Source organism: Lutra lutra, chromosome 10 (assembly GCF_902655055.1).
Source record: "Lutra lutra chromosome 10, mLutLut1.2, whole genome shotgun sequence".
Lineage (NCBI taxonomy): Eukaryota > Metazoa > Chordata > Mammalia > Carnivora > Mustelidae > Lutra > Lutra lutra.
The window spans coordinates 43,887,533-43,899,607 of NC_062287.1; the positions used below are offsets into that span (position 1 = coordinate 43,887,533).

Consider the following 12,075-nt stretch of genomic DNA (forward strand, 5'->3'; position numbering starts at 1 on the left):
GAACACATGGGCAAGGCATACTGCTAGCAGGTTAGGTAGCAAGTGTCTGCACAGTGCCTCCCACAGGTGGCCCTGTGTTTAAGCTGGGCAGCAGGGGAGGAAAATGGTGCCTGCCAGCTCCTTTGTTCCCAGAAGTCCCCCAACACACTCAAAATCAGTATAAACAGATCTTCCTCCTGTTTGTCGCAGGCACTGTGCAAACTCTCATTTTTATATTGCCTCACCATCGGCTGCTGTCTCTTTAAGGGTGGGACCCAGCTATCACTCACTCTCCCATCTTGCCCAGTGCTGAGTCAGCTGACTTTTTAAGCTCCACATTCCAACTTCTGCTGTTTATACAAACTCATGGAATTTAGCCCTTTTGGTTTTCAAAGCCAGATGTTATGGGGGTTTGTCTTCTGGTTTGGGCTCCCTAGTGTGAGAGACAGTTTCTTTCCCCTCTCTACACCCACAGCTACTCCCATCCTATGGGCAGCTCCCAACCCAACTGTTTCTACCCTTTGTAACCTCTCAGATATAGCTTCTTTTTTTTTCTCTCTTTAAATATTTTATTTATTTATTTATCGGGGGAGGGAAGCACAGAGGGAGAGTGAGAAGCAGACTCCCCACTGAGCAGAGAGCCCATTGTGGGGCTTGATCCCAGGACCCTGAGATCATGACCTGAGCTGAAAGCAGAGGCTTAACCTACTGAGCCACCCAGGCATCCCTCTCAGATGCAGCTTCTTTACATTTAGTTGTGAAGTTTGTCCTGCCCATCTTTGGATTGTTCTCTAGTGTAAATACACTAGAGAACAATCCAAAGATGTGAGAGATAGCTAGTTGTCAAGATGGGATGGGGTGAGCTTAGGGTCCTCCTACTCCAACATCTTCCCAAGCTTCCCAAAAATGCAGGTATTTCAAAATCAAATTAACCAAGTAAAATATAGCATAACCTTTTTATGATTCACCCTTTTAACTTAAGTTACTGCTTTTTATTTTTTTTTAATTTTTTAAAAGATTTTTATTTATTTATTTGACAGGGAGAGATCACAAGTAGGCAGAGAGGCGGGCAGAGAGAGAGAGAGGAAGGGAAGCAGGCTCCCTGCTGAGCAGAGAGACCGATGCAGGGCTCAATCCGAGAACCCTGGGATCATGACCTGAGCCAAAGGCAGAGGCTTTAACCCAATGAGTCACCCAGGTGCCCCAAGTTACCACTTTTTAAAGATATTACACATCTTAAAAGTTTTTTTCAAGCAAAAAAGCAGGCAAAATATTTACTTGGGTCTACTAGTTGATCACAAAAATTCTGTTTTTGTCTAAATTCTACTAATAGTTACAACTGAATGAGGTGAGGTCCTCATTTTTCAGTATAAAATTTTATCTCATGTCACTCTGAGTCATAATAGCCGCAATGTAGTATTAGGTCATATAAAGATATTCAGGGAAATGGAGAGAACTAAAGAATGAGAATCATAAAATGGTCAAGATCCATGTATTCTCACATAATTTCATTAGAAAACCTTAAGTTCAATGTTATTCCAATCTAGTTATTTCTCTTTTGAAAAAATCTAATATCTGGGGAAAGACACTACTCTTATCTCATCAAAACTGGAATATTTTTTCCCAGACACTGAGAGAGAGAGAGAGAGAAAGGGAAGGAGGGAGGGAAGGAGGGATGGAGGGAGGGAGGGAGGGAGGATCATTCAATCAGTATCCTGTACTAGTTTTCATTTTTGCTGTTTGTACCTTCACTATAAGACTCATGGCTCTTAATAAAGAATAACTAAGCTTTCTTAAGAGAACTCTACCTGCTGAACTTTCAGAAAATACCATAAAATGCAAATAAAAACAAGGGATCAGTAATTCTACATTAAGGTTCTAGAACATGGGACCTATGACAAATAGAGTAAGGAAATGTCAACAATCAGAAAAGAGAGGTGGAAAAAGCTATTACTACCAACAAATCCCATCTCATTCAGACAAACTTGGTAAAACATCTAGCTTATTAAATCATAACAGGCATGTAATGAGATTGTCACAAGGTGGCAGCTGTGCAGTCCTGGTAGCTGTTATTCCAAAAGAATTTTGTTCTTAATCATGGGTGTTCATGCAGAGTTCAAGATCTGTACTACTGTTCTTTACAAACAAGACAAAAACTATTTTAGAACAGATATAATCATCTCTCTCACGTTGTCTGTAACATTGTTCCTCTTCTGGCCAGGATTGACCATCTCAAATCGGAGGTCACTTCCTTGGAGAAGCTGTCCCTGTACAAGCTGGAGTGAGTGAGCAATCCTTCCTTTGTGCTTTCAAGGCCCAGTAAGTCCCCAGTAGTGGAAGCACCTTGTTCATGGTTTGCATCCCCCACTAAAATGTGGGGTCTGTGAGACTCTATACATCTTTTGCTATAACACCCCAGGGACTGGTATAGTGTCTGGCACATAGTAAAAATTTAATTAATACATTTAGAATGAGCAAATACAGTAATAGTGAGCATTTTCTGTATGATAGGACAGTATTGATATTAAGTCATTTAATCCTCATAGCAATACTATGAAGCAGGTGCTATCATTTCCATGAGCGTTAGCATGAAAAAACCTTTGACCACAGCCAAGAACAGTAATTACGTGAACCCCAAAAAACTGTCTGCCTCTAAAGCCTGGGTTCTTAATCACCAAGCTGTCTATATACTTCTAACTATTAAACTATGTTGATGCAGGTTTAGTATACCATAAGGCTCCTGAACTGGTTCTCAGCCTTTGACTCTATCCTCAACTCTTTCTTTCTATCTGCTCTCATAACTTCTACTAAATTAGCAAGAATTAATAATCTTTTTTTCCAGAATGTCTTCCTATAATACAGAGTAAATTCTAAGTGCAAACAATTCAATCCAGCCCCTTATTTTAAGTGGATTTGATGAAGAGACACAAAAGTTTCTGTAAGGATTCTGGGAGCCTATGGAGAGACACGGGGAAAGGCAAAGTTTTCTTCTTAGGAAAGTCAACTTTGGGTTTTGTTATAAAAGTTTCTGACATAACACAGAGTCCTGAATAGCCACTGCAACAACAAGAAGTTGTTTTCTAAAATGTCTCATGATCTTTTAATGAAGAATATAATGTGAAAAAATTACTGCTGTGTATTATGACTTAGTTACTGTTACCACAGAGTTTCCACAGCCAAAGTTACTCTCATTCACACGGTGGCCTCAATCTGTCCCCTCCCAAACTAGTTTCCTTGCATGCCATCTGATTTTCTTTGAATAGCACCTTTTTTTCAGGTACTTACTTAGGTTTTCAGCTATCATAGCAAGGATTAGAGGGAAAGAGGAGGAAGGAAAATATGAGTCAGTAGGTCTTCATTTTCTTTTACGCCAGTCACAACCTTGCCTGTTTCTCTTTAATCCTCCCCTGACACCCAAATCCCAGTCCTTACCACTTCATCTTTCTTCCTTTTGATTCTCTCTTTTACAGTGGCCATCCCAAATACTGTGGCCAGACTAATCTTTCTGAAACAATGTCAACTACCCTGCTCAAAATCCTTTAGTGGCTCTCTACCGCCCATCTTTTCAAAGTCAAATTTTTTTTCAAAGATTTTACTTATTTATTTGACAGAGAGAGAGAGAGATCACAAACAGGCAGAGAGGCAGGCAGAGAGAGGGGAAAGCAGGCTCCCTGCTGAGCAGAGAGCCCGATGCGGGACTCGATCTCGGACCCTGAGATCATGACCTGAGCTGAAGGCAGAGGCTTTAACCCACTGAGCGACCCAGGCACCCTTCAAAGTCAAATTTGTCTCTTTTTTTTTTTTCCCCCCTGTTTAGGTCTTCCATAATCTGGCCCTGCTCTGACCGTCATTTAAAAAACAAACAAACAAACAAACAAACAAACAAACAAGCAAAAAAACCTCCCACAAAACCACAAAGCCTTAGAATCCTTAAAATAAGCTTTTCATACTAGTTAAGTTGATTTTCCCACTCTTACCTCACATTTCATGTTTATAATTCTCATACTTTTGCTAACATTTTTCACTTCTACCCAGAAGGTTCTTTCTCTTCCCTTCTAAAGCTTCTCTAAAGCTACCTTTCAAATGCAGTTTAAGGCTTATCCCCAAAAGAATAATAAAAACTATAATAGCCAACATTTCTTGACCACTGTGTGCCTGCCTGAACAGTTCTAAACACTTTTCATGCATTAACTCATTTGATTCTCAAAATAACCTATTAAGACAGTCATATGAAATCTTCTGGTATACCAAAGCCTACCCTCATTTTTTCCTCCTATTATAACAAACACTTCATATTTAATCTTCACTAAGCATCTACTATATGTACTTAGAAGAATACCACAGGCAACATTTATGATTCAAACTGGAAGAGCATTAGGTTGCAAGTAAGTGTATGAAGTCACTGTGTGACATTAAATTTGTCAAATACTCTAAGCCTCGATTTCTTCTTTATGTCACATGGGCATAAAAATACCCATCTCACAGAGCTGCTGGGACAATCTTCGAACCTCTGCGGAAATGCTCGGTGAACTATAAAATACAATGCTAATGCTGCCAACCAACAGTTCTACACTGTCTGCTATCATCTGCCAAAACACTATGGTGAGAATAGTGGACAGCACGAAAAGCAGATTCTAGTGACTCTAGTGAAGCTTACGATCCAAAATGTGTCTGACACAAGCCCTGTCCTAGTGAAGCCTGTAATGTGGTACCACACAATTCCATACTTCATTCTGCAGTTGTTATTCATGTGTAGCTTGCTCTTTCCAATGCTCCTCCAAGAGAGTTCTTGTAACTCTTTCTTAACACTCAGTATATGAGGCACAAAATCAGTCCCAAAAGTATTTGTTGAGGGGCACCTGGGTGGCTCAATTTGTTAAGTGTCTGCCTTCGGCTCAGGTCATGATCTCAGGGCCCTGGGATTAAGCCCCACATCAGGCTCTCTACTCAGCGGAGAGCCTGCTTCTCCCCTGCCTGCTGCGCCCTCTGCTTGTGCTTGCCATCTCCCTTCCCTTCTCCCGCATGTCAAATAAATAAATTTTTAAAATCTTAAAAAAAAAGAGTAGTTGTTGACTAACTGATTTTTAGGGGAAAAGAAATCCAATAAATTACTCTTCTAATACAGTATCGTAGAAGTGACTTTGTGACTTCTGCAATTACTTTCAGCTAGAAAACTGAGTTGATAAACATCTATTATAATTATGTGCGGTAACACTACTTTTTGAAAAGTTAACTTGCAAATTCTCTCTTAAAATAAAGGTAAATAAGCTACTTACCTAAGAGCGGAGAATGTAAATCCTTTCAACCCATCTTTGCACCTAAAATAGTAAAAATGTATAATAAAGTAACAATTTTTGAGATACAAAATAGCATATTAAGTAGCTATTAAAATTTATTCTGCAACTGGTTACTTTTAGAAGGTGAAACTTTTAGGACAGGGATTTAGAAAGAGATTTATAAATGCAATAAAACAATGAAGCAAGCCATCTTACAGGAGATGATTTAAATTTCCTATGTCAAATTAACTTAAGGCTCAACTCTCATATTTGTAGGTCCATGAGAGATTTAAGTACACCTTCTAAGGGCTCCATGTGGACTTAAAATGAGTGGAATATTCATTTTACCTAATCCCTGGGGGAGCGATTTGCTGAGAAGAAAAGGCCACATACACCTGCTGGGTATTATGAATAGGTCAATTCAAGGTCCTGACTTCTCCCTACTTACTAATTCAGCGAATGCAGAGCAACGTAGAGTTGGCAGGCACAAAAAGGCTTCAAGTTTATTTCAACAGTTTTAACTTCTGAGTAAGCCCAATGAGAACGGATAACATAGCATGGGGGAAAGAATGGGGGTAAGGGGAGGGCACAGACGCAGGAGTTCAAATAAAGTTTATTGAGTACTTACTATTGCTGGGCATTGTTTTGCGCACCTTATATGTGTTGTTTCATTTAATTATATCACACCTCTATGAACAGGTATTTCTCTATTCCATAGCTGGGCAGGGCCTCCTCCCCCCCCCCCACCCAGGGAAAATGCAGCAATTTCCAAGAGGTCACAAAATAAATCGTAGTCAAAATTTAGGAAAAAAATTAAAAAGTTCCTCTAACTTAAAAGCTTTAGTTTTCTCTTATATCTCCTTCTGAAACAGTGTATTCCTTTTAATTTAGGGAAGGTTCAAACCGCATGACAATTAAGAAAAAAAGATTCTCAGATCTGCAAAAAAATATTTAAACAAGATTTTAAAATGGGGACATTACTATACTGGTCTTAATGGTCTGCTTTATAAGTATGACCAAGTTGCTAAAGACTTCTTGGAAATCTAGTATCAGAATCCCTTGGAGAAACTATAGAGATGGATGATAACCAAATGTATATTAATTTTAGACACTGGATATTCTTGGATAAAAAGTACAGCCTCAAATCTAATTGGGTGATTCTCTCAGTATACCTTTTATATGAAAGGTCACAAAGGAAATGCATAAAAATATAAGAAGTCCTTCTGAAAAAAGTGTAAACGTAGAAAGGACACACAGACTCTCAGAAAAGAATTTAATTCATGCACACAGAAATCTTTAAAAACTCAAGAATTCATTTTAATTAAGCAACGTGATCTATTCTGCGATCATGTTAACAGTGAGAAATGTAATCACAGAATTTAGCTAACATACTACATAATTATTCACCCCACAGAGAATGAGAGTAAAGGCAAAATAATTCATATGTAAAGCTAAAAATATGCATGGGAAAATTATAGCATTAACATTCTTAAATCTGAATGTTATCTTTTTCCATCTGAAGAAAGTGTTTCTCAGTAATTTAAAACCCATAATTGGGCAATTTCTAGATAGGTGGGGTGGTGAAGGGGGTAAGGCTAGGTGTCTATTGACCGGAAAACAGAAAGCAGCAGATTGATTAAAGATTATATACAAGTGGGAACAAATTTTGGCTTTGGTATGCTATTGTTAAGAGATAGCCATTTATCTTTGTGCAATGCTGAATAGATAAAGGATTCTGACAACTTGGTCTAGTCAGGATTGCATATTTGTGACCTTAAACAATAAATCTAATTGCAGACCAAACATCAAAAAGTAGCTTTCAAATAAAAAGGGGCATGTACAAATGAATTTGCAATTTCATTATGATGGAAGTTTGGTTCTTTCAGCAGAACCCTGTGGGAAGCACTTCATGTTGATAAAGTCTTAGCCCGAATTCAAAAGGGGCTATTCTTCTTTCCATTCATGTGTATAAGGTCTGTTAATGTAATTGAGGGTCAGATGTCTATGTCAAAAGAACAAAAAAGTAATTATTCCCCTAAAAAGAATCTTTAAAATAGTAATATCGCTCTGCATTTTGATACCAAGAGTATTGTCTGAGCTTTAGCCTAACTATGAAATGCTATCGTAATCGGACTTAAATGTGAAAAGTATGGTACGCGCAGAAAGATTTATACAGAACAAACCCCATTAGAAGGTGCCTCACTATTTAACAGATTCGGTTATTATAATGCAAATCAAATTACTTTCTGCATTCAGGTCTTAAGGCTCACGGATTTCCTCAACAAATACTGAGTGAATGCCTACTATGTGTACACTCTAGTCCCAGGGCTAAGGAGGTAACAGCAGACAATACCGGATCTCTGTTTTCATACAGCTGTCATTCTAGGTCAGGGAAAGGTAGGACGAAACAAGTAAATATGTCAGGTGGTGATGAGTGCTATGACAAACACGACGCAGGGTTAACAGGAGAAACCAATGGGGTCGGGCTTCTTATTTTATGTAGCGTAGTCCAGAAGGGCCTCTCCAACAAGGTGAAATTTGAGGATGTGATGGGAAGCCTTACAGAATGGAGGTAAGAGTATTTGATCGAAGGAAGAGCAAGCACAAAGCCCCTGATGAGGAGTCTGCCTGGCCGGGAAGAACACCAGAGTAGACTAGTGCAGCTGGAGTGAAGCCTCAGTAGGAAAGTGAAGTCACAGTCACACGGAGGAGGGAAGGCGTGGTCTACAGTTCTTGTAGTTAGGTACAGTAAAAACAAAAACAAAAACAAAAACAAAACAAAACAAAAAAACTGTGGATGGCTCTGGGCAGAAGAATGACAAAACCTGTCTTAAATTTTAAGATAATCTCCGGCTGCTCATTGGAAAACAAACCTCGGCTGCTCATTGGAAAACAAACCTCGGGAAGGCAAGGTTAACAGCAAAGAGGCTAATTAGGAGTGGAAAGATGACTGTGGCCTTGCTGGATCATTAAGTAGTAGAGGTAGAGAAAGGTTACTAAGACTCCAGATGTAGTTCAAAAGCAGAATTGGTGGAATTTCTTGATGGTTTGAATGTAGACAAGAGACAGAAAATTTACAAATTATTAAAGTATTTTTGACTTGAGCAAGCAGAAGTATAAAATGTCCATTTACTGAAGTGGAGGAAAGACTACGGGAGGGACAGATGCGAGGAGAAAATCAAAGTTTTATTTTACACCTGGTAAGTTTGAGATGAATGTTATCTACAAAAGGAACTGTTAATGAAGCGAGCGGCTGCTGTCCAGGTTTGGGTGTCAAGAAAGAGGGTGATTCTTCTATAAGTAGATCTTAAATCCATAGGACTAGATACAATCTAGGAAATAAGTGCCAAGAGAGAAAATATCCAAGGACTGAGTGTAGTTTATTTCTCTATATTTTAAAGTGCAGAAAATCAATTCCATGGGTGGCGGTGGGGAACCCAAAGTCATTTCCCCTCCTAATGAAATCATCCTCTAATATAAAGTTATATATTATATATATGTAATATATATAACAATATATATTATTTTTGAGCATGCATAAATACAATGAATATAACTCATGTACACTTAGACTTTTCTATCAGGCTATAAATGGTGTAAATACCTGGTATGACTCAACCGTAGTTATTGACTATCTACATCTGCAAGGTTCTGTGCAAGGTTCAGCAAAGAGGAAGGAAAAAACTGCAGCATCATATCAAAAAACTTAGGTGACACAAAACTTATTATAGGGCACATGGGTGGCTCAGTGGGTTAAGCGTCTGCCTTTGGCTCAGGTCACGATCCCAGGGTCCTGGGATGAGGCCCGCATTGGGCTCCCTGCTCAGCAGGCAGTCTGCTTCTCCCTCTCCCTCTGGACCTCCCCCTGCTCGTGCTCACTCTCTCTCTCTCTCTCAAATAAATAAAATCTTAAAAAAAAATCTTATTAAAGAGGTTCAATACTGTTATGAGAAAAATATATTTGGTCAAATGCCAACGGGAGGGGGAACCCACAAACACAATTTTTTTAAATTGTAAGTGTAAATGATAGTTTAAAAAAAAAACAATTCTGCCCACAAAGATTCTTTGTCTCACACTTAATTTCCATGAAATTACTTCCAGGAGATACCTTTATTTTTATTACCATATTATACCAGCAGATGTCACTAGTACACCATTTTTGGAAGTTTGCGGCTCTGTGAGGTGATTTCAGTATCATTTTGTTGCATGTTCACCCTTAAAAATACATTTACTGACACTCGAAATGTTGTTAATCTTAGTTACATTGCATTAAATTCCCACAAGTAAATATCATAATATTAGACTTTTAATTATAGCTGATGTTCCTGCTTTTTATCATTCATACAGTTAAGAAATCTTTAAGAGCACCCTACCATTTGACACCAGCATAAAAATCTAATATGTACACATGCTACATCATCATGTTCTCCATTAAACTGAAAACAATGAAAACTTTTGTTTCCTACTTTTTTATATACAGTTTTTATTTGGTAAACATAATGGGATATAAAAGATATAGTATTTTATAAATCTTTAAAACATTTCTTGAAGGCACTGCATGGTATACTGGAAAGAACCTCGATTTGAATGATTCACAGTTGTAACTTCACTCCCAACCTGGAGTAAATCATTTAACTTTAGGGTTCAATTTTGTTGTTAAACAAGAGCCTGGAAGTAAATTATCTTCATAATTGTCTGATTGAATGTCTTCTAATTCTGAAATCTACCAATTATTATTTTATTTAATGTTAATGTTATTAGAAATCACAACAGAAAAAATAGAATGAATTATTCTAAGTAATTAGCAAATTCTAATCTAAAAGTTAGAAATCAGAATAGAAAAACAAAATTAATTATTCTGTCACTAATAACATAAATAAAAAATGATCTCATCAACATCGAGAATAAAAAATTTTTTTAAAAACCCTGAATTTGCCCTAGATTACTAGCCTGCTACAAATATTACTATATTTGCTTATTGTTTTGTAATACTTACTGATGTGGAACTTATTCTTGCAAAGATTCAAAAGGAACCTTTTCTTTTTTAACTTTAAGACTACAAGACCAAATATTAGGTTGGTCTGCATAGAAAGACCTGATAAGAAACTGTCAAATAAAAGAAGGAATTCTACAGATATAATCTCAGTAACGATTAAATGTAACATTATTGGCTATATTAAATATCAATGCTGAAATATAATTAGTGACAAAATGTAAAAATGTTTAGTATATACATATAAAATGTTATATAGAAAGTGGTCAAAAAGATATATCCAAAACACTTGATAGTAGGCTACCTAATAAAGTCGAATGGGTTAAGATGAATGAAAAGAATATAACCTTTTACTCTCTATATCATATATTTAAAAAATTTTACAAGTATAAATTTACGTATTATTTGTGTAGTTTAATTTAAAACATCAATACTGGAGTACTTTGGAACAAATTAAACAGTGCAAAAGTTATTCATCTCTATTTCACCTCCACAATGGCAGAGAACGTAAACTCCAAGTAGTCAGTGTTGCTAATTAATACTGCTGTAAAAGTTTTGCTAGAAGGCATAAAATTACTAACTGGATAGTTTAAGTTAACATTTCCTGAAACTGTATCCCCAGTGAACATGAATAATTAGGTGACTACAAGGATTAAAAAAAAAAGAAATATGCATTAAGTATCAAATTCAGAGTTCTTTTATCCACTTTTAATCATTGAATTGATTAAAAGGAAACTCAAATATTGATTAAATATTACATTGTCTATCTTTAGTTGCTCAGCAGTCATTTATTTATTGGGCAGCTCATACACAGAAAACACTGTACTGCTGACCCCTCGAGGAAGACAAAGATAAATTATATGCCATCTCTGACCATAAAAAAAATAAAAGGCATATGCGAAGCTCTGTGTATGTCTGTCAAGGTTAAAAATAACCTTGACTAAAAGTTATAACCTTGACTAAAAGTTATGACACGAAATTTCTTGTATCAGCAGTGCTTTTCAAGAGCTTAATTACTCTCCTATGCTTTATACTTCTAATTCAGCTTTAAATTTCTTTAGTCCAGTCTTTTCTCCATTTGTCTTCTTAAATTATTTGAGAAAAGCTGTATATGCAAAACCATAATTAATGATCCTAAAAGACTGGCAACAAATAAAGATGAATTAGATTTAAAATAGCTGAGTACACCGATAAGCCTTAAAATATTCTGTTCTGTTGACTGTATCGTAATCACTGAAGTCAGTATCAAAAACACATTACATTATTATATGCGAACAAAATTATTTAAAACAGAAAATGCTTAGACTTCAGGTATATGGAAGGTATAAAAAGAATGGCATATAAAGTTAATTATAAGTAATAGTTATAAATAATAGCTGAATCAAAATCAAATTTTTTGATTTGTCTAATTATTACTGGTACTAAAAACATAAATATATTTGGAGTGAATACGACTGAAAAGTTTAATGTGAAAGCTAAAAAGGAACCAAAATGCCTATTTAAATGCTTCAAATCTGTAACTCACTGTTGTATTATGAAGAAAACTCATGCAATTTTATATAGTTTTCTTTCTTTTTTATTTAAAGATTTTATTTATTTATTTGACACACAGAGAGAGAAATCACAAGTAGGCAGAGAGGCAAGCAGAGAGAGTGGGGGAAGCAGGCTCTCTGATGAGCAGAGAGCCCGATGCGGGACTCAATTCCAGGACCCTGATATCATGACCTGAGCCGAAGACAGAGGCTTGACCCACTAAGCCACCGAGGCACCCTTCTTCTTCTTTTAATGAAAGTAAAAGTCCATGATTTTATTGAAATGCTGTAGTAT

General features: G+C 36.7%; 1 protein-coding gene across 3 annotated transcripts in view; it reads right to left on the bottom strand.

The window, feature by feature from the left end:
• The window catches only part of TMEM135 (transmembrane protein 135), a 253,981-nt gene that overhangs the window by 26,283 nt on the left and 215,623 nt on the right, over positions 1–12,075 (bottom strand). For all 3 annotated transcript variants that reach the window (XM_047691065.1, XM_047691064.1, XM_047691062.1), the window contains one exon: positions 5,256–5,297. In XM_047691065.1, the coding sequence (XP_047547021.1) occupies positions 5,256–5,297 (42 nt within the window). The remainder of the gene's footprint in view (positions 1–5,255; positions 5,298–12,075) is intronic.